General features: G+C 41.1%; 2 protein-coding genes across 9 annotated transcripts; one reads left to right on the top strand and one right to left on the bottom strand.

Moving 5' to 3' along the window:
• Positions 1 to 4,165: 4,165 nt before the first annotated feature.
• Positions 4,166 to 7,201, bottom strand: rrp36 (ribosomal RNA processing 36). 3 transcript variants are annotated; one of them, XM_077023330.1, is made up of 8 exons: positions 7,119 to 7,201; positions 6,056 to 6,702; positions 5,695 to 5,830; positions 5,279 to 5,345; positions 5,076 to 5,180; positions 4,896 to 4,970; positions 4,626 to 4,743; positions 4,166 to 4,465 (listed from the first exon to the last, which is right to left on the bottom strand). In XM_077023330.1, exons 2-8 carry the CDS (start codon positions 6,483 to 6,485, stop codon positions 4,329 to 4,331), a joined length of 1,068 nt encoding a protein of 355 aa, XP_076879445.1. In that variant the 5' UTR covers positions 6,486 to 6,702; positions 7,119 to 7,201; the 3' UTR covers positions 4,166 to 4,328. The 3 variants fall into 3 exon arrangements, with proteins under 3 accessions (XP_076879445.1, XP_076879447.1, XP_076879446.1); XM_077023332.1 differs by having other exon boundaries at positions 6,056 to 6,489; positions 7,119 to 7,170; XM_077023331.1 differs by lacking the exon at positions 7,119 to 7,201 and adding an exon at positions 6,878 to 7,030.
• Positions 7,202 to 8,905: 1,704 nt separating this feature from the next.
• LOC143527935 (uncharacterized) lies at positions 8,906 to 21,837 on the top strand. 6 transcript variants are annotated; one of them, XM_077023327.1, is made up of 17 exons: positions 8,906 to 9,711; positions 11,414 to 11,560; positions 11,715 to 11,776; positions 12,115 to 12,226; positions 12,370 to 12,450; positions 12,650 to 12,765; positions 13,452 to 13,584; positions 13,941 to 14,074; positions 14,157 to 14,253; positions 14,373 to 14,675; positions 15,027 to 15,152; positions 15,324 to 15,479; positions 15,706 to 15,923; positions 16,086 to 16,254; positions 16,340 to 17,464; positions 19,376 to 20,654; positions 21,084 to 21,837. In XM_077023327.1, the coding sequence occupies exons 1-17, from the start codon at positions 9,307 to 9,309 to the stop codon at positions 21,098 to 21,100; spliced, it is 4,680 nt and encodes a 1,559-aa protein (XP_076879442.1). In that variant the 5' UTR covers positions 8,906 to 9,306; the 3' UTR covers positions 21,101 to 21,837. The 6 variants fall into 6 exon arrangements, with proteins under 6 accessions (XP_076879442.1, XP_076879441.1, XP_076879439.1 ...); XM_077023326.1 differs by having other exon boundaries at positions 13,425 to 13,584; positions 14,160 to 14,253; XM_077023324.1 differs by having other exon boundaries at positions 13,425 to 13,584.
• Positions 21,838 to 21,917: the final 80 nt, after the last annotated feature.

Genomic DNA, 21,917 nt, shown 5'->3' with positions numbered 1-21,917 from the left:
GAGGGGTGTTGAAGGGCATGAGAAGGGTGGAGGGGTGTTGAAGGGTATGAGAAGGATGGAGGGGTGTTGAAGGGTATGAGAAGGGGTGGATGGGTGTTGAAGGGTATGAGAAGGGTGGATGGGTGTTGAAGGGTATGAGAAGGGTGGAGGGAGTGTTGAAGGGTATGAGAAGGATGGAGGGGTGTTGAAGGGCATGAGAAGGGTGGAGGGGTGTTGAAGGGTATGAGAAGGATGGAGGGGTGTTGAAGGGTATGAGAAGGGGTGGATGGGTGTTGAAGGGTATGAGAAGGGTGGATGGGTGTTGAAGGGTATGAGAAGGGTGGAGGGGTGTTGAAGGGTATGAGAAGGGTGGAAGGGTATTGAAGGGTATGAGAAGGGTGGAGGGGTGTTGAAGGGTATGAGAAGGATGGAGGGGTGTTGAAGGGTATGAGAAGGGGTGGATGGGTGTTGAAGGGTATGAGAAGGGTGGAGGGGTGTTGAAGGGTATGAGAAGGGTGGAGGGGTGTTGAAGGGTATGAGAAGGGTGGAAGGGTGTTGAAGGGTATGAGAAGGGTGGAAGGGTGTTGAAGGGTATGAGAAGGGTGGAGGGGTGTTGAAGGGTATGAGAAGGGTGGAGGGGTGTTGAAGGGTATGAGAAGGATGGAGGGGTGTTGAAGGGTATGAGAAGGATGGAAGGGTGTTGAAGGGTATGAGAAGGGGTGGAAGGGTGTTGAAGGGTATGAGAAGGGTGGATGGGTGTTGAAGGGTATGAGAAGGGTGGAGGGGTGTTGAAGGGTATGAGAAGGGTGGAGGGGTGTTGAAGGGTATGAGAAGGGTGGAAGGGTGTTGAAGGGTATGAGAAGGGGTGGAAGGGTGTTGAAGGGTATGAGAAGGGTGGATGGGTGTTGAAGGGTATGAGAAGGGTGGAGGGGTGTTGAAGGGTATGAGAAGGATGGAGGGGTGTTGAAGGGTATGAGAAGGGTGGAGGGGTGTTGAAGGGTATGAGAAGGGTGGAGGGGTGTTGAAGGGTATGAGAAGGGGTGGAAGGGTGTTGAAGGGTATGAGAAGGGTGGATGGGTGTTGAAGGGTATGAGAAGGGTGGAGGGGTGTTGAAGGGTATGAGAAGGATGGAGGGGTGTTGAAGGGTATGAGAAGGGTGGAGGGGTGTTGAAGGGTGGATGGGTGTTGAAGGGTATGAGAAGGGTGGAGGGGTGTTGAAGGGTATGAGAAGGATGGAGGGGTGTTGAAGGGTATGAGAAGGGTGGAAAGGTGTTGAAGGGTATGAGAAGGGGTGGAAGGGTGTTGAAGGGTATGAGAAGGGTGGATGGGTGTTGTGAAGGGAAAATAAACAACAGAAAGTAGTTTATATTGAACACATTATTTGAGTTCTCTTCCAGTGAGACATTTGAAAGGAGAGAAACTGCTACAGGCTGTGATTCCTCTGCCTCCTCACAGATGTTATTGGTTTGGTTTCCTCTTCTCAGTCATTTTTGGTTTGTTTACTTTCTGCATAAGACATGTGTCAGTCAGTGATGTTTGGTGAAGCTTTCACTGGTCTGAAAGACAGGACACAAATTGTTTAATTGTAGAGGACTTAAGACAGGAAAAACATGCAACACTTTCCAGAGGAGGGAAGACAAGTTTTAGATTGGCTCCTGATTTTTGGAAAGTCCCTGAAAGCAAGTCCAACTGCCTCAAACTTTCAAGTCTAACTGCTTCAAGCTTTCAAATGTTTAAATTTTTACAAACTGAGGAAGGTTACTGAGACCATTAGACCACCCTAGCTCAAGAAGGATACTGAGTTCTCATGGTCCAGTGAGAGTCCTGAGATTATTAGACCAATCTGATCCAGGAAGGGTAGAGATCATTAGACCACACTGATCCAGGACGAGTACTGAGACCATGCCATTTTCTTCATGCTTTGGCCCTTGTCATGTTCCTGTGACATCCACTTCCATTCCATAAGACTGATTAACCTCACAGGAGTAAAATATGAATCTGTGGTAACACAAGTGAAATGAGATGTAAGATCTACCCCAGAATGAACACAGGGAGAGGTGTGGTCAGATGTGCTCTAATACCAGTTATCGTATGCATGTTAATATGGTAACCTCAAGAAAAAAAACCCATCTGAATAAATCTAAATCAGAATAAATTGTTACTCTTGGAAACAGTTCAGTCGTTCTGAGTAACCCTTCCAAAAACATGACGGGAGAACTTATGGACACACAGGGAGGATTTCATTTCATTTCATTTATTGCAAATACATTTCTTAATTTTTGTACATTATTTCTTAAATAAATCATGTTCGTTGTGAGCTAAAGTTAAAAATAAAAGCAGCTTTATTCACTGTTAGCCATCAAGTGTGGGCCAGGTTAAGACGTGCCCTTCTGAGCCTGTGATCCTTTTAAGGTCTCTTCCTCATGCTCTCAACATGTTTTTCCTTGCAACTGTCACCTTGTCATGCTTGATAAGGACTTGGATCTGGATTCTCTCTATAAAAGATTCCGGTAAAGCTGATTTGTAACATTATTTGTAAAAGGTGCCCTACAAATATCAAACTACATAACATAGATCTGAAGAAAATGTAAAGCAAAAAACTTTTTCTTCTAGTTGTGTTTAATCTTGCCCATATAAAATGACCAGAAAAATTTAGTGGTTCAACCATAACTGCCTGGACATCTTATTTTATGCTACACTATATTGCCAAAAGTATTTGCTCACCCATCCAAATTATCGCAATCAGGTGTTCCAATCACTTCTATGGCTACAGGTGTATAAAATTAAGCACCTAGGCATGCAGGCTGTTTTTTACGAACATTTGTGAAAGAATGGGTTGCACTCAGAAGCTCAGTGAATTCCAGTGTGGAACTGTGATAGGATGCCACCTGTGCAACAAATCCAGTCATGAAATTTATCCGCTCCTAAATATTACAGTCAACTGTATTATAAGAAAATGGAAGTGTTTGGTAACGACAGCATCTCAGCCACAAAATGGTAGGCTACGTAAACTGACAGAGCGGGGTCAATGGATGCTGAAGCGCATAGTGCGAAGAGGTTGACAACTTTATGCAGAGTCAATCACTAGACATAAACATCAGGTGGTCTTCAGATTAGCTCAATAATGCGCAGAGAGCTTCATGGAATGGGTTTCCATAGTCAAGCAGCTGCAACCAAGCCATACATCACCAAGTGCAACTGTACTTGTACAGAACGGTACTTGTCTGACTGCAATGTGCCAGGTGTAAAGTTTGGTGGAGGGGGATTATGGTGTGGGGTTGTTTCAGGGGCTGGACATGGCCCCTTAGTTCCAGTGAAAGGAACTCTGAATGCTTCAGCATACCAAGACAATATGGACAAGTCCATGCTCCCAACTTTGTGGGAACAGTTTGGAGCTGGCCCCTTCCTCTTCCAACATGACTGTGCACCAGTGCACAAAGCAAGGTCCATAAAGACATGGATGACAAGTCTGGTGTGGATGAACTTAACTGGCCTGCAGAGAGTCCTGACCTCAACCTGATGGAACACCTTTGGGATGAATTAGAGCAGAGACTGAGAGCCAGGCCTTCTCGTCCAACATCAGTATGTGTGACCTCACAAATGCGCTTCTGTAGTAATGATCAAAAATCCCCATACACACAATCCTAAACCTTGTGGTCAGCCTTCCCAGAAGAGTTGAAGTTGTTCTAGCTGCAAAGGGTGGACCAACGTCATATTGAACCCTAAGGATTAGGAAAGGGGTCTTATTAACCTCATATGTGAGTCAAGAAAGGTGAGTCAATACTTTTAGCAATATAGTGTATGAAGACTTCAACAGACTTATGCCCCAACAGTGTTACTGAGATGGCTGGCTTGCAATCGTTTTTTTTAAAAGACTGAAAAGCATTCACTTTAGGCCCTCAGACTTGACTGCAACAAAGTATTATGTGATAAGGTAAAAAAAATGGGCCAAAAGGTTCATAGGAACAGAATTGGGCCAGCGCCTAACATGGCTACCACCATTAAAATGTACAGGTCTTAAGAACAGCTTGGCATCTAAGCAAAGCCAATTAGACTAGGTTAAATATTAACAAATGTTTAAATCTTGTACAGCAGTTTCAGGTTAGAATTGATATAGAGAAGCACAACAGTGCCATCTAGTGCCATTTATGGTAGCGACAATGCAGTCAAAATATTCCAATGAAAATACAATTTTCTTCACTTTCATTTATAATTGAAGATATGCAAATATACAAAACACAAAATTGTTACATAGTTAAAGGTTTGTATGACAAAAGCATTCGAATCCGTCTCCAGAACAACAAGTTTTACTGTACAAGTTTCAATCAGTTGACTGAACTGATGCAGGATCAGTTTTTCTGGTAAGGCATCCTCCTGCGGTCTTTGATGGCATTGCGTTTCCGTTTCTTGCTCAAGAAGTTCTCCAACTTCCCGCTCTTTTTCAGCTGATTGTACTTCTCAGCCAATTCAAGCTTCTTCTGATCAGCTGAAGATAAAATAAACATTAAAAATGCTTACATTACTGTAGCTTCAGAAGGTTATTCTGTCAACAGCCATTGAGTTACATCATTCATATATATGTACTAAATCAACATATAATTTGGTGTTGAAAATAAATAAATTAATTAATTTATGAATTAATTTACATTTCTTTAGGTAGAAAGGTCTGTGCCCCTGTTCCACCAACTGCCTTTGTGTCCTCTTAAACAGAATCTCCTTTTGTCTTTGTTGTTCTTGTCTTTGTCGACCTCGTTCTTGGTTCTCCTGCACACACACACACACACACACACACACACACACACACACACACACACAAAAAGACAAAAGAAAAAGAGACATTGAAAAATTTCAATTTTGTCAATGACAAGAAAATTCTGGATATACAGTGGCGTTTGTATATGTGGATGCAAACGTACCAGCCTCTGCAGCAGATATTTCATTTCATCTCGTTTAGCATTTGACTTTACTTTCTTAAGCTTTTTTTTCACCATCTAAAACAAAGTTTAAAAAAAAAGTTCAACAGCTCTTAAAGGCCAAGCAGTGATTGAATAACAGGAAACTTGTACATTAGTCAGAACTTCAGGATTCTTACATACCTCTGTTTCTTTTTGTCTGATTTCATTGATGAATTCGTAAGTTTGGCTGAACAGTTCTGGTCTGAATTCACCCGACAGGTCATCAAACCGTGGATCTCTTGAGAGCTGCACAAATCATGTATATAGAATCTAACACGCAGCATGTATATAGTAGTAAGATATACAGATTCAGGAACAATAGTGTTAGAAGTTAAATGACTTACTGTTTTCTTAACTGGCACTACTTTTCTAAGAAAATGAACAGGCTTCTTGGCAGAGATCTCTTGGGGTCTGTAAAAAAGAAATACATTACATACAGCTGGTCGTGAACAAAAATCCAATTTTTTTTTTGGTGTTAAAATAAATCATGGGTGTTGGTGAGTAACTCCAATAATTGTGTTCAAAGTTTGTGTGTGTATCGTTACTGTGTTTGTGAACCCTAATAACTTAGGGTTTGCTGTTTATGTACCCTAATGTTTCCACATTATTTTTAAGTAACCCTAATACCCGTGTTTGTAGTCTGAACAGCCCTGATACCTGTCTGCAGGTCTTTGTGAGGTGTTCTGATACTTGTGTTTACAGTTTCTGTGAGGAGATCTGATACCCGTGTTTACAGTTTTACTTTGTGAGGAGCTGATACCTGTGTTTACTCAGTTGTTTTACAGGTTCTCCAGTCGGTCTGTTGGTCTTTGTCCCATAAGCAATCTTTTTATATGCCTTAATGCCCATTTTGTTTTGCAGCTGCATAACCTCCTCAAATGACATAGCTGACAGATCTGTTAATAAATACATAAATAATACCCTTACAATTACACCACTGAGAACTGTTAATAAATCTATAACTTCCAAAAAAGATACAGCTGACAGTTCTGTAAATGGTGATAATGTCCATGTCAAAACAATCAAACTTTTTCTACAGAAAAGTTTTCTCCTACTACTAGTTGATATTTATATCTAGTGATATCTTAACATTATACACAACAACTAAAACCTTTTGCTACCTTTTTTCAGATTGTCCTTTTCACTGCTGCTGTGTCCTCGTCTTGTTCTGGAGACGCTTTCAGTATCGTCATCATCCTCATTATCTTCATCCTCCCCATCATCATCTTCATCCTCCCCATCATCATCTTCATCCTCCCCATCATCATCTTCATCTTCCCCATCATCATCATCATCTTCATCTTCTTCTTCGGCGATGCCCCTGTTTCTCTCCTCCTGTGGCACTTGGACAGAGTTCCTTTTACTCAACAACACAAAGTTCCTCTCCATCTCCAGGACCTCCTCCTCGTCAGAATCATTTTCCTCCACGATGGATGCCCTTTTTGTTATGTGGCGCGTTTTGCTTTTTGACTTTTTAAAGATCTGTTCATGTGCAGGGGCAGTATGGCTCGGCTTTTGTTCCAGAGCTGTTTGTTTTTTCTTGGAGGTCATCCTACTGTAAGATGATGAAGCCAAACCCAGATCGTCATATAGGCGCTGAGGCCACGGCGGGTCCACGTTAACTAGCTACATATACTTCCGGTGTCACACCGGTATGTGGACGCACGTTTTCTGTCCGGGTGTTATTAAGAAAAGGCACGAAGTAAAGCGTTTACACATGCAATAATAAATATTGTTCAGATGTATGTCCATAGGACTTCATTGCTTCCTATGGGAAGACAAACAATATTGGTAAATCGAACCAACTACTGATGAACAGTTACGTGCGCATGTACTGCCGATTTTTTGTAACTAGCAACACTGTCTAGTTAGCAAGCGAAATATTTGTAATATAGGATAATCGCGAAATATTTGTCACATACATAATATTATAAAAGGCATACCGACACTCGCTCTCGGCGAATACAAGGTTATTCTCTTATAACATGTCCTGGTTTTCTAGCAAGATGGCTAACGTAGCTATAACCCCCTTCAGCATGACTATTTCCGGGTTATTCTTGTGCCGAAAATGTGTTCAGCAGAGGCAACATACTTAACATTTTTACTTTATTATATAAAATCTCAGATTCAAACAAATATTTGACTCTCCCAAATAAAACGGTAGACAAAGCTAGGGATACTTACACGTGTCCTCTGTCCGATTATAGTATGCGCACCCACGTTTGTGTGAGGACGTCAGCGAGCATGTGCGATATGGGCAATGTGCTGACTAGCGCCCCCTGCTTTATATCTATAAATTCCCCACTTGCCTGCTGGATTGTCTTTTCCCTTCAGGTTTGAGGATCCTGTGCAGAATCTTTGCTGTTCCCAGGACTGCACTCTTCTGGACCTAATGTTCTGATGGTTTTCCCAGGATCTGCTGGAGCCAATTTGCCAGTTTGGGGAAAGCTCCTGATGCTCTGATTATAATAATAATCTTTTGTTGTTTCTCCAGCTTATTGTTCTTTGTTCTTGATGTTGTTTGGGAGCGATCACTCGGGACTGCATCACTGCTGACATCTAGGCCATCATGGTCTGGTGGTTAGGGAATGGGTCTTGTGACTGCAGGGTCATGGGTTTGATTCCCAAACCCTCGGCCATGACTGAAGTGTCCTTGAGCAAGGTGACTAACCCCAATTGCTCACCCGGTGCTTGAGCTAGGGTTACCCACAGCACTGGGCACATGTTTACCACAACCTAGACTCTATTTTATGTCCAGAAGCAAATGGCAGTTGCGAAGTAGCCAATCCCACAGGGACAGGCGGGAATAAGAGACAGAAACACATCTGGAATAGGACACGTTCATGTCGTTCATGTCTGTAACAGAATAAATAACCTAACAGACACATATGCTAACAACAAACAACCATAACCCAAAACAAGGATGGTCATAACAGTCCAAAGGAAGAAATATAAGAACTGAGAAAATGCCAAGAACTAAAAGAAATATAGGAAACTTGGAAGGGTAACAATATAGTTATACACATATATTAAATATGAAGAGGTAGAACAATTTGTTTCCACAAGATTTCCAGACAAACAGGATGTAATTTTAGAGTTTTTCAATCTGGTATATGTAGTTATAAATGGTTTCAACATAGAGGCAAGAGATCCTAAACAAGACTTAGTATATTAGTAAACCTCTCTTTGTGCTTGTGCTGATGTGTATATTAGTAAACCTCTCTTTGTGCTTGTGCTGATGTGTATATTAGTAAACCTCTCTTTGTGCTTGTGCTGATGTGTATATTAGTAAACCTTTCTTTGTGCTTGGTGTCTGATCTGTAGCATAATGCCTGCTTTTAGCCAAGAGGGCGGAGAACTGCTTTGTACTATTATGGTAACACTGATTCCCACAACAGTGTACGTTTTACAATAGCCTGTTTCACACTGTGTACTGGACACCTGGTTCACATCAGATTGACGCTGCAGCCAGAATGTGTCAAATTTTCCTTGTTGCTGCTCTGTAAATGTTTTGACAAAAGTGTTCCAACAGACACAGAGCCATGTGTCTTAAACGCATCACTGCAGCGGTACTGTAAGATTTTAGCTTCTCTGTAACTTGTAATGTTTTTAATTAAATTTTGATACAAAGTAACTTATCTGAAGTGAAGATATAATTTAAGAATATTTTAAATAACTTGTTATGAATATTCATAATATCATGAAATGAAATGAGTGGAACTGGTACTTATGGGGAGAGAGAGAGAAGGTGTTGTTTAAGTGGGAGGGCCCAGTTAGGAACAGGGAGAAAGGAAACTTTTCAGAACAGTGGTGATGTATGTTTGCTCTAAAAACATTACCTCACCCTCCATTTGTGTGTGAAAGAGTGGGCCCCTGGGGAGAGGGCTACACGACAGCTTCAGCTTTTATTGTGAGAGGAAGTTTTTACAGTCAGAGTTAATAGTCCTCTCCCCCTACCTAATACAGCCACAGTTAACAGACATCTCCCTCTACACAACCCATGATGGGACTGAAAGTGACCTCACTCTGCAAAACCCCTTTTTTCTTTTTCCTTCTCTCCCCCCTCCTCTTTCTCTCTGCCCCACTCTCTACTCCTGTGTCTCACTCTCTCCTTCTCTGTCTTTTTGCAGAACAGCAGACTCAGGCTTACTTTTCCTTTTGTGTGCATGTCCCACTGCATGCGTTTTCTCAGTAGCAGACGTCTCTTCGGCTGTGTTACATCTCGATGCCTCTGCACGTATCTCTGCACAGATGTCCATACCAACTGGCTAAGTGATTTTGTCTAAATGATTATTTTTCTTCTGTAGTGGGTTGTTTTTGGTTAAATCTGTAGAACAGATTTTTTGCAAACATAAAAGTATCATAAGGGACAATGAAGAAAATCCAGCCTTTCACTATCGGAACTAAACTGTCTGTCCCTAACGGAGCTCAGTGTCTGGACTTTGTGGACATCATCCTTCCTGCCCGAGCTCTGGACGGCAGCAAGCTGACAGTGAACAGAAATGCCAGAAAGTCTCTGAGCCATGGACGGACACAGTTCATAAATCCGAATGCTCCAGCTCTGGAAGACGGCTCTGAGGATGAGTGTATCTCTGAATCTCCAGTAGCTTCCTCAAGGTCCATCAGGAAAATTGCTGTTTGTGGCAATGCTGAGACGGAGGGAGACTGTGCTGGCATAAATCTCTGCTCCGGCACATGTGAGCCTAACCAGAGTCCAAACTCAGCTGAAACATACACAGAGAGGAAATTTGTTGACAAGTCCTTACCATGTTTGGAGGTAAGAAATTTTAGATTGAAAACAAATTCTTAAAACCACATGTTGCACATAACACATTTTTCAAGTTTATTATACAGTTATGTACATCTCTTCTCTACAGTAGGTGCAAGATAAAACATACTGTATGTACATAAACAACTACTAAAATATATACAACCAGAATTTCAGATTCAGACAGACACCGTATTCATAATACAAATGAGAAGGTATTCACACCATAAACATATTACAACATGTATAATTGTGTTGAATTGTGTTATATTTATGTTATATTATGTTGTTCTCTAATTTTGTAATTCTTTAATTATGAGTTTTGCACAGTGGTTTATAAAGCTTGATGAATGAACCTTCAAACAGTTTTCCTGTGCAGAACTGCAGACCATTTTCTAAAGACTAGAACAGTTAAATGGCAATTCAACAGTTCAACGGCTTATTGGCCATAGCTGGACTTGAGACCCTTGAATTATTATGTGCTTTGCATGCTGTACTTCCAGAGATGAGATCATAGCTCAGCCCCTCATTACAAACACCCACAGCTCAGATGAACTAGTAATTTCCATACAAAAATAATCCACCACATGTTTCAAGAACTAAGGAAAGCGTTTAACGCAAATATTTCACAAGCATGGTAAAAAAATCAAGTAACTTATTTAGGGCGAGTGAGGAGTCATTAAGAGTACAAGATGCATTCAATATCCATGCTCATCTAAAAGTCCCATTTAATATTCACTTTACTTTTAAGTATCTGAATTCTAATATTTCAGTTTGCAGATAACATTGTTGGAGTGCTAAATGGGGACTACAGTATATTAATATGTATTTAATGTCTGTTCACATCTGGCATCCATTGCAGAGTGTAATGTGGTGTATGACGTTTATCACCCGCAATGTGCTCTTTTGTATTCATGTACAGTTGGTGTGGTTTGTGTGTTTGGCAAAGGTTTAGCATATGCTGAATATGCATGTATTACAAAGGTTTAGCATATGCTGTATATGCATATGTTACAAACAAAGAAAAGAGTAGCCGAAGTAAGATAAGTCTTGCAACAACAAGAGCTGTTACTTACGGATGAGAGAAGTGTTGCCTCGGGCCACAGGCTGTAGGCAGGTCAGAGGGGGTGTGGCTTACCCCGCTGTGCAGCACATGCTGAAGCATGAAGTCTCAGTGTCGTAGAAACACATGCACCATGAGAGAGCTGGATTTTACATAGCTGTGAAAATTCATGTTTTATTGAAGATAGTTTTTTTTTTCATTAATGACAAGGCATATGTTCTAATTATATTCTGTACAGTATTCACAAGAACAAACAGAACAGAACAGCCGCTGTCACTGGTTCAGATGCAGTACTGATGGATCTTTGCTGGCAGGATGATGTGCTTACAGTTGTTTTGAATGATGTAAGAGTTTTGGGAGAGATAAAAGAAACCCATCTGTCAATGAACAGCATGAGATCATTGCTGTAGAATGTGTTTTTACTGCAAAGTGACCAGAAACAGACAGACAGCCTTAACTATAAGGTTACTGTTTATAAATTTTACCCATGAAATGCATGACTTCTTTGCATGTTATATAAACAATAGTTAAATTAATTTGAGTGTCCTCAAAGACATTGAAGAGTCAAAGACATTGACGTCTCCACTGATGCTTGAATGCAAAACTCTCAAAATAACTTTGTTTTTTTTTTTTTTTTGTTTTGTTTAGACAGAACCATGGAAGAAGAGGAAGATGAAGAATCTTCAGTATGATTATGGATTCCCAACGTTCCCATTTGAGTGCACTGGTAACATACCGGCGAGCCTCAAGGGTTTTGACAACTCACAACATCTGGCAGCATGTCCTGACCTGAAGGTGAAATGATCATCAGCTCAGTGACATAGACTTCCTCAGTCTTCATCAGTCTTCATCAGTCTTCCTCAGACTTCTTCAGTGTTCTTTGTGCAGAAGCCTAACAGATGTAGTCTAACAGATGTGATCCTAATTGATGATTTTTCTGATGAACCAGAACGAGGCAGAGAGGGTTGCTGTGAAGAAGTCCAGCACAGTGGGAGAGTGCATCGACAAATCGTAAGACTTAAAATACAGGAAATGTTCACAAATGTTTACAAAAACAGATTTTGATGATGAGGAAGAGCCTGGTGATGATGGTTTTGATGATGATGATGATGATGATGATGATGATAATGATGCAGCTGCTGCTGCTGATGATGGTGGTGGTGGTGCTAATGTTGATGATGGTGATGATGGTGGAGGTAATGACGATGGTGATGGTGGTGATGATAATGGTGACGATGGTAATTTGTTTTTATTATTGGTTTTATTATTAAACTATAAATTCATTATTATTTTGCTTTGTTGCTGTGTCATAATAACTTCTCAGTGATTCTAGTTTCCTCCTGCCACAGGTGGTTGAAGTTCAGGTCTATTTTTCAAGATCAGCAGGATCTTGTGCTGGCCCTGGATGTTTCTGCGTTTTATCAGCAGGCAGACATCATCATCAACACCATTAACAGCAAGGTCAGGAGACAGCTTTAGGACAACTTTTACCTTAGTCATCACGCACACTTTACATTAAGAATTATACCCTGACAAACTACCCTGTGTGTGGTAGTTTAAACTACAACTTCTGAGTCTGACATTTATCATTTCATGTTTTTCAGAGGAGCAGTGTCCAGGTAACAGATGTCCAAAGTTTGGATAGGAAGGAGAAGGAGATCAGAAGAATATCTGGACAGATTAAGGTTTGTAAATACACTGGTATGAAGGTTTTTAAATACACTACATCAACCATATTGGTGATGTCATTGGTGATGTCAAAACAGCAAACCAATGCTCCAACAAAAAGTAGTTTGTAGTTTTACCTTTTGGTCACTGTTTGTTATGTGTGTAACATATCAGCTCCAAATTAACTGTGTAATTTCCTTTCACACCCACTTCCAGATGCTGAATGAGTCTGCAGCTTGGCTTTCATCCCTACACCCAACCCTGGCCAGCCGAGTAGCACATAAGCAGGCAGAGGTGCAGCAGAGCTGGGCAGGGCTTCAGGATGCAGCCGGGTAACAGAGGGTCCCACTTCCATAGCCAAACATGAGCAGAAGAGGGTTATGTTTAGGACACGAAGGTTAGGACACGAAGGTTAGGACATGCAGGTCACACTGTTATGGTTATAGTAAAGTAGTCAATAATGGGACAGCACCATCAGATCTGAACAGATCACTCGCACAAGCCATCAACTGATGAATTCTTGTATTCCATGGTTTATAAATTAAGTATGGTATTTGTTCAAGAATACAACCCAAAAAAGGAAATTTGTCTGTAGTATTAAAAAAAGAAAAAATCTCTTTTAGGAAGGGTGCATACACCTTTACCCTTCTCTGCTCTTAGCACATTCTTTAATCACCCATTTAAACAACCTTTTTTGAAAGCATGAACTAATCTCTGAAGGAATGGATGACCTCATCTCTTACCTATCCTGCCAACAGCAGTTTCTTTCCCACAAAACAATCACTGCATGGGTGTCAATGTCAAGATTAAATGGTCAGCACCCATGAAAAGCACATCTGTTACGCATTTGTAATGTTTTAAAGATGGATGTTTGAAAGTCTTGAAGGAAGTCATTGCTTGATGTCTAACAATTTAAAATGCAGGTGATAAAAACAGCATTAGTTACATCAGAAAAACACTTCTCTTTCATCTTCATTCTCTTTCATATAAGGAACCAGAGGGCATATGTGTTTTCCAGACCCTATGACAGGTTAGGCAAAGCAGATTGTGATGCTCATACAGCTGTGGCACGGAGCACTGCTAAACCTGAATTTCATGGTGTAATGGAAGAACATGTCACAGTGGAAGAAAACCGTCTGTGTGAATCTGAGGTTAGAACGTTTGCCTGCAGCAACACTAGTCTCCCTATACAACTTCACTGAGTTTATCTTTTCATAAATTATTTATCTATATATTTAACATTGTTTTTTGTATTTATTTATATATTATTTGACAATATACTTAAAAGAATTTTAAAAGCCACATTTCTAGATCTTTTAAATAAGATTACATTTGCCTATCCCCCACATTGGCAGCTAACCAGATACAACAAGCAGTACTGTGATTGGATGTGAATAAGTGGGAATAAGTGTATTTGATGTTACAGATGTGCATTTGATGTTGCAGGCAAATTTGAAAAAGTACTGAAAAGTCAACATTTTGACGTCTTTACGTGTCATGTGGTCAGGATCCGTGGGTGTGTAGAATGAGTGTGAGTAACGAGCACAGCTCCGGCCTCCAAACCTCCCCCGTCTCCCCATCTGGATCCAGCTGCTACAGACAGAGTAACGTCACAGAGACGTGCAGCGTGGACCCAGAAAGGTGCAGATGGCAACGAACCTTTCCTTCATTTCAAAATTCTAAAAAGTGGGAGGTTCACTAACCGTGTATGTTTGCTCCACAGTAGGGAGCAGCTGCTACTATTGGACAGCGTAACCACACAACAGCCTTTCAGACTACATGAAGTGTTAACAGAGTTCAGCACAGCAGCTGACAGGGCTGTAAGTGTGTTTGTCGTTTGTAACAAGGGAAAATGGCAGTCATTCTAGCTACATTTGTTCCTCATGTTGATTCACCATTTGTGCACTCTAATTCCCCTCCCTTCCTTACACCGTCTCAGTCATTGCTGGAAACCAGCATATGTGTTCCCAGTGGTGAGGAGGGGGGAGGCTCAGAACACTCCCAGGAGCACAGAAGCGCTGAGAATGAGGTCTTCCAAGACCAGATGGAAGGACTTTGGGAGGGACAGAGGAAGAGATATGAGCTGGGGATAGAAGCAGACCCAGAGGACAAAGAACTTCATCTGACAGATGAGGTTGCACAGACATTTCTAGAACTCCCCCATGCAAACCATTCCCCAAAGAACGTGGGAGAGAACCATTCTGGAATGCTTGAAACGTTCCTAGAGAGTCTGGATCACAAGGTTATTTATGAGATTAACTGAATTTAATTTTATAAAGACTGTTTTAAATTCTTGTTGTTCTTGATTTCAAACATGTATGTTTAAAATGAGGAGAAATGTGAATGTCACTGCTGTGGCATGTAATTTTATTCTAACAATTTATTTTATATTTTAAACATATGTTTTATCACAAAAAATATAACTACTAAACAGAAATACAGCTCAAACTCCAATTCTGCTTTAGTCTAATTAGTATAATTAGTCTGATTAGACTGTATTGTTGATTTACATTAGTCAATGATTCAGTAATTATGAAACGTGTTAAGGTTTGCATTCATCATTAAAAGCACTCACAGCTGTGTTTTTTTTCAGGATTCTCCTGCTCTTCAGAATGACTCTGGAGTTTCTGAGTGTAATGAGGCATTTCCTGGTGTGACTGGTGACTTGAGGGTGTGTTCCCACGACCAAGGCCAATCAAATCAGGAGTTACTAAACCTGGTGTGAAATTACACTCTTACTTTGTTTCAGGAGAAAAACAACCCAATTTTCTTGAATAATCTTGCACAATCCATAATGTAGTGACACTTATTTTGTTCTTATTTTGACTCATAAACAGATATTGAGAGTGTTTTGGTGTGAGTGTATAACTATAACCTGACTGTTGTTCAGCAGCTGTCTACATTAACCCTGCGCATGAATGAGCATCTCTCCCATTGTGCTGAGCTCAGTATGGACATCCTGGACATGGAGGAACACATGTCCATATTTTGTGACCTTGAACGTTGTGGAGTGGGACGATTACAGGAGCAGCAGGATGGGTTGGAGGTCAGTCTGTCTACAGATATTGAACCGATTATCAAAAATCATTTGGTGAATACACCATTTTATCAACATAACTTATGGACTATTTCTTTATATTATGTAGGATGTCCACACATAACAATGTCTAAATATTACATTGCATATAAACAGACGGTTTGTATTGTAATAAATCTATTTGACACACACTTTGTTTTTAAGATCCTCCAAATGTCAAATGTGTCCTTGTCAGGTTGACTATCACCTCATTGAAAGGGCGATGGAGGCCATGGAGCCGTTACTGAAGCCACTCCAACTTGCTCCCACAGAGAACTGGGACCTCCTCACAGGTGAAGTTCAGTCAGTCCTACAAACCTGGGAGGAAGTGCGTCGCAACACGGAGGAGAACCGAGAACGTCTGGCCAAGTCCATCCAATTACAGGAGTACTGTTCCAGCTACTGGGCACTAATGTACGACAGATGCCACAGATATCAGTGATTTTACCTTAAACCAACTTCTATCAGAGAAAAGAAGAACACTGGACATCTGATTGCTGTTCAGTGGATTTGCTGTTAATCTGAGTGTGTACGCACATGTGTGTGTGTGTGTGTGTGTGTGTGTGTGTGTGTTAGTGCTTGGACAGAGAGCACCAGATGTGCCATTCTCTCCACTGCTGATCCATGGAAAGAGACTGAGGTTCAGCAGATTGATGGTGGAATTGAACAAAAACTGCAGGAGTTTGATCAATTGTCTGCAGCTGGTCAGAGGCTAAGAGAAGACGGGAGTTACCTGGAGCAGACTGTGAGTGTCCGGGTGTGTTTTCAAGTTTGGGTGTTTGAATACGCAGTTAAATATAATCTCATTATTATGCAACATTCACTTTCAGATTAAGGAAAGGACGGAGGAGCTGAAGGAGATGTTAGACTGGGTTCAAGCTAACTGGAGAACTCAAAGAAGGCAGCTGAGTCAGAAGAGCCTAGTCGTAAATACAGATGCCGTGAAGAGAGAACAGAGTCAGGGCAATGAAATGAGTCAACAATCCCAAAATCAAGCGTCAAGGGGTGTTCAGGGCTCTCTGGAACAGTCCAGTATAAAGATGAATTTCCCTTGTCTTGAGGTCCAGGAGACCAGCCCTGTCCAGGCCTGTCTGAGCAGTGGTGTGTGCCTCATTCTTAGCCTTGATGAACAGTCATCATGCATCAATCAAGTGTGTAAACAACCTTCACTTAGCAACAGTGAGGAACATACACTTCTGCTACCAGGAAGCAACAAAACAAAATGTCTACAACTCTGCAATGAACCAGTCATAAGTCATAGCAAAGAACAGAAAAAACATTTTCAGAGCAACATGCAAGACCAACATTCAGAAGTCAACCATTTTATAAAGAGTCAACACTCACAGGGCACAAACCCAGCACACATGCAACCATCACACACCTACTCAGCACAAGTACAGCCATCACAAGATATGATGCAACAGGTAGACACTCAAACACTGAGGCAGCAGACAACTGGCAACATTCAGATACAAAGGCAAAAATCACCAGTCAAAGATGAATCGCAATGGCAACAGTCACCAAGCAACTATCTGAGGTCAACAACAAGCAACAAAGAACAGAGATCTGAGCAGAAAGCCGGAGCAGAAACATCATCTACGCATCATGCTCGGCTGCCAACAAGCAGTACGCAAATATATCAGCAGTTATCGGACAGGATGCCACTGTTGGGTGACTCACAAACCTACTTATCAGAGGACCATTCAACAGGTAATGACCAAATAGGGTTAGCATCATCACAAAACTTTGATCGATTGCAAAAGTCTTTATTTATCGGTGAAGGTGCAAAAGAAATGACATACAGCAAGTGTGGACAAACCAGTTCCCAGCTTAGTCTACAGTTATCAGATGCAAATCACATGAAGGACCAACAACTGTCTTGCAAAAAACCATCCAGCATCAAGCAGGCTCCGATGCCTCCACAGACAGCAGTACCAGCTGAGGTGACCCATAGGGTAAGTTACAAATACAGAGTGTTTTGTTTCGCACACATGCCAAGACGAGATCAAAGATCCCCACATTCATAACTGGGCATGTTATTCACTGAACTGTATGTCCTCTGCCATGTAGTGAAAATACACTGCTCAAAAAAATAAAGGGAACCCTAAAATAACATCCTAGATCTCAATGAATAAAATATTCCAGTCGTATATCTATTATCACATAGTGGAATGCTTTGAGAACAAAAAAACAAAAATGACCAATGTAAATCAAAATTATTATCCCATGGAGGTCTGGATTTGGAATCACACTCAAAATTAAAGTGAAAAATCGAATGACAGGCTGATCCAACTTCAGTGGAAATTCCTCAAGACAAATGAGGCTCAGTATTGTGTGTGGCCTCCATGTGGCTGTATGACCTCCCTACAACGCCTGGGCATGCTCCTGATGAGGCGGCGGATGGTCTCCTGAGTAATCTCCTCCCAGACCTGGATTAAAACGTCAGTCAACTGCTGGACAGTTTGTGGTGCAATGGTGGCATTGGTGGATGGAACAAGACATGATGTCCCAGATGTGCTCGATTGGATTCAGGCAGAAACATGGATATTAGTGGCCTGCTGGAGGTCATTTCTCAGGACTCTGGCACTGCTCCTCCTGTTCCTCTTTGCACAAAGGAGGAGGTAGTGGTCCTACTGCTGGGTTGTTGCCCTCCTATGGCCCCCTCCATGTCTCCTGGTGTACTGGCCTGTCTCCTGGTCTCTGTTCCGTGCTCTGGACACTGTGCTGACAGATATAGCAAACCTTCTTGTGACAGCTCGCATTGATGTACCATCCTGGATGAGCTGCACTATCTAAGCGACTTCTGTGGGTTGTAGACACCACCTCATGCTACCTCTATGGTGAGAGAACTGACAAAATGCCAAAGTGACCAAAACATCAGCCAGAAAGGATGAGAACAGAGAAAATGTCTGTGGTCACCACCTGCAGAACCATTCCTTTATAGGGGGTGTCTTGCTAATTGCCTCTCATTTCTACCTGTTGTCTGTTCCATTTGCACAACAGCAGGTGAAATTGATTCACAATCAGTGTTGCTTCCTAACTGAACAGGTTGGTTTCACAGATGTGTGATTGACTTGGAGTTATATTGTGTTGTTTCTCTTTATTTTTTTGAGCAGTGTATTTCCTCAGACTTGAGTTTCCATGGTAATGACTGCTGTAAAGACCTCCCAAATGGGCTCTGGCTCCACTGCAATTTGAGCTGGAATTAACCCTAAATAACCCAAACCCTAACCTTCACAAACCCTACCTTTAACCTTAACCATGAGAATTACCTTCACCACACTATAGGATGCATTAATTTAGTATATAATCCCATTAGTCAAACTGAAGCTACATCAGTAGCTCAGTATGTGTTGTATACAAACAGACAAACAGCATATTATATTAGTATATGAAGTGCCATTCAAATATTTGCTTCCATTGTAAATGGCTGCAAAGCTGAGTGTGTGTGCCGTTACCACAGTGCTGTAAATCTCTGTGCTTAGTGCTTACATTTAAAATTACATTTAAAATACATAAAAAATTGTTACTGATATATGCTTTTGTATGGATACATGTTTTGATTGACACAGCAAAATGTTCTGTTTGCAAAATTAAGTTCTTCCTGCTGTATGTGCATGTATTTATTCTTGTATGATGTCTAACCCTCTTTTATAACATGGTTTATGAAGCTGCATAGCTTACAACACAGAGTAAAGTGTTTCTTTTGTATATAAAACATATCACTGCTTTACATTGCACTGTATATATTTGTTTGTTTATTTGTTTATCTTGTGTGTCTATGTTCTGTTAACCTTTTTAACCATAATTTCAAACAGTTGATTAATAAAGTGTGATTTCATTTATTTCTGTTATGTCCCTCCCAGGTCAGCACATATCTGCACGTTACAGACATCTCCAAACTCACAGATGGGCCATCAGAGCAAAGAGCAGCAGGCTGCACCATGTCTTCCTCCTCAGTGTCCTTACTATCTTCATCTTCCTCACTCTCCCAACCACCATCATCTTCATCTTCACTCTCCCATCTAGTCTTGTGTGGAGGAATATCCTCTCATGGCTGTGTGACACCCAAGGCAGGTTCTATAGGCTTGGAACAACCAATGAGAAGCAGCAGAAGAATTATCTGGCGGAGACACTCCACCCTCAGCGTTATAAGACACGCCCACTTTGCTCTATCACCACACAGCTTCAGAGAGAGATCTAACACCTGGCCAGAAGGTAGACAAAGGCCTAAATTGCAGTTGTTTATGAAAAAGGATTTACTTTCAGAAGAGATATCCAGCAAACCAAACAAAACTATCTGCCCTTATTTGTTCAGAGCTTCTCTTCCCCAAGACTCCAGGGTGCTCTGCAATAGTGCTTCACAAGAGCTGAACCTGCTGAAGAGAGATTCTTCTTCAGCCAGTTCAGAGTTAACTGAATCAGACAACCAACCTTCACTGGCGGTTTGGCCAGGAGGCTCAGACTCAAGAGACCAGGCAAAGTTTGAGATGCAACCAGTTACTGATCATAATTCACTAATGCAATCCGACCATAAAACAGTTCATATGTTAGACAAAGTATTATTCAGTCCTATTTATGAGAAAGAGGACCAACAAACTGACAAAACTGAACAAAGACCTCACGCAAAAGGGCGTATGAGATCTGCTACTGAACATAGTCACTGGGAGGTTAAAGGAAAACACCAAGACCTTAAGCAACACCCCAGTGAACCTTTCGCAGCACGGGACCCCACACCCATGTCCTGCACTCTGCTCTGCAGCTCTTCACCACAAAAGCACGAGTGCCATAGTGTTCACACCAGGATCAAGGATTTGCATACACATGTTTACCGTGCACCCAGACACTTGCAGCGGAATTCTCAAATGAGTTCTGTCTTGTTAGAAATGAAAGATCTCAGCCATCCGGAAGATTCCGCTGCAGGCTCGAGGCAGCGTGTAGTAGTTTGTGGGGAGTCAGAATGTGCAGTGTGCTGTCCTGCTCGTGAGGAGGAGCCCATGGCATGCACAGACAGCACACACAACAGCCCCAAACTGCCCCAGCTCGCTCACCAGCAGTTTCTGGAGGATGAAGAGGAACTGGAGGATATCTGGAAAGGAAAAGCAGACGGCACTGCATTGGACTGGGACAAGACTGGTGTATCAGGTGTTTATGAGTAGATGTGTTTTATTTAATTTGTATGCTGTTATTGTTATTTTGAAATGACACTTTCTGAATTAAGAAGCATTAGACACAACACGGTCACACATGTAATTAGTAAAAGTGCCACAGGTTTGATGTACATTTGTACATGTAAACTGTACATCTTCTAATTATTTGAATAGTTATGCCATTTTTATTATTTTATTACATTTTTTTAAACTGTTTTCCTCTATTTTTAATAATTATTTATCTTATTTTATTATCTTATTTTATTATGTTTGTTTTCTTCTATTTATTCTGTAAAGCATTTTGAGTTGCATGTATGTATGAAAGGTGCTATACAAATAAAGATTCTTATTCTTATTATTATTATTTGATACACTACTTTAAGATTAAATATAAACGAGTCTCTTGTCTCATATGTGTTTTCAGGGCCTGTGGCATTCTGACTCCATGGACTGAACTGAAACTCAAGACAATAGTTAATTCATCTGTCACTGCCACATTACCATCCATCCATTATCTTTACCGCTGTATCTCACTGGTTTGGGTCACGTGGGGCTGGAGGCATCATTGGCCGAAGACAGGGTACAGGTCACCTGTGTGCCACATACTGCCATATTACTTTAAAATAATTTGTGTAATTTTTGTAGGCATAGCATACTAGCATTTGTTAATGTTTCAAAGATGTTTTCAAAAATCAAGTTCTAAGGCTGTTGTACAATGTCAACACTAGTTTATATTTATACTAATATTTATATTTTGAAATGTATTACAATTGGTTACAATAATTGGTTACAATTATCCCCCTCTTGCCATCTGTCCACCTCCACCCTAAACACAATTGTTTAATTAGCAAAAGTTAATTAGCAAACTGGAATATTTGGTTATTCTGAAGTTAAGGCTGAATGTAGACCTGCGTGAGGTTTTTATCCGGCTCATGCCATCCCCGTTAAAAACACCACCAAGTGGCGCACTCTCCGCACTACTGCGGAACACGGATCACGGGGAAAATAGTAAACCGGAAAAGAGGTGGGGAGCATCCGCTTATGTTGTGTTCCGCCGCTCCCAGCTGACATTGTGGTCAATGGGATTTAAGGTCAAGTCAAATCAAGTGGTTCTTTATGGGAAGCTCTCGCTGTACTTCAAATATTTCACGTTTAAATAAACCCATTAGTAACCTTGATGCTGTGTGATATCACATGTATGTGTGTTGGATGTAAGGTGTGGTGTTGACACTGACATATTCTACATAAAGTAACCTAC

Source organism: Brachyhypopomus gauderio, chromosome 12 (genome assembly GCF_052324685.1).
Source record: "Brachyhypopomus gauderio isolate BG-103 chromosome 12, BGAUD_0.2, whole genome shotgun sequence".
In the NCBI taxonomy this organism is placed as follows: domain Eukaryota; kingdom Metazoa; phylum Chordata; class Actinopteri; order Gymnotiformes; family Hypopomidae; genus Brachyhypopomus; species Brachyhypopomus gauderio.
This window is presented reverse-complemented; position numbering and strand designations above follow the sequence as displayed.

Bases quoted from the DNA above. Each gene is read 5' to 3' on its own strand.
- LOC143527935 (XM_077023324.1), top strand. From the start codon at position 9,307: ATGAAGAAAATCCAGCCTTTCACTATCGGAACTAAACTGTCTGTCCCT. The intron at 16,255-16,339 runs GTGAGTGTCCGG...ATTCACTTTCAG, and splicing joins GGAGTTACCTGGAGCAGACT to ATTAAGGAAAGGACGGAGGA. The intron at 17,465-19,375 runs GTAAGTTACAAA...TGTCCCTCCCAG, and splicing joins CAGCTGAGGTGACCCATAGG to GTCAGCACATATCTGCACGT.
- rrp36 (XM_077023330.1), bottom strand. From the start codon at position 6,485: ATGACCTCCAAGAAAAAACAAACAGCTCTGGAACAAAAGCCGAGCCAT. The intron at 5,346-5,694 runs GTATCAGCTCCT...TCTTTTTTACAG, and splicing joins AAACAACTGAGTAAACACAG to ACCCCAAGAGATCTCTGCCA. The intron at 4,971-5,075 runs GTATGTAAGAAT...ACTTTGTTTTAG, and splicing joins TCAGACAAAAAGAAACAGAG to ATGGTGAAAAAAAAGCTTAA.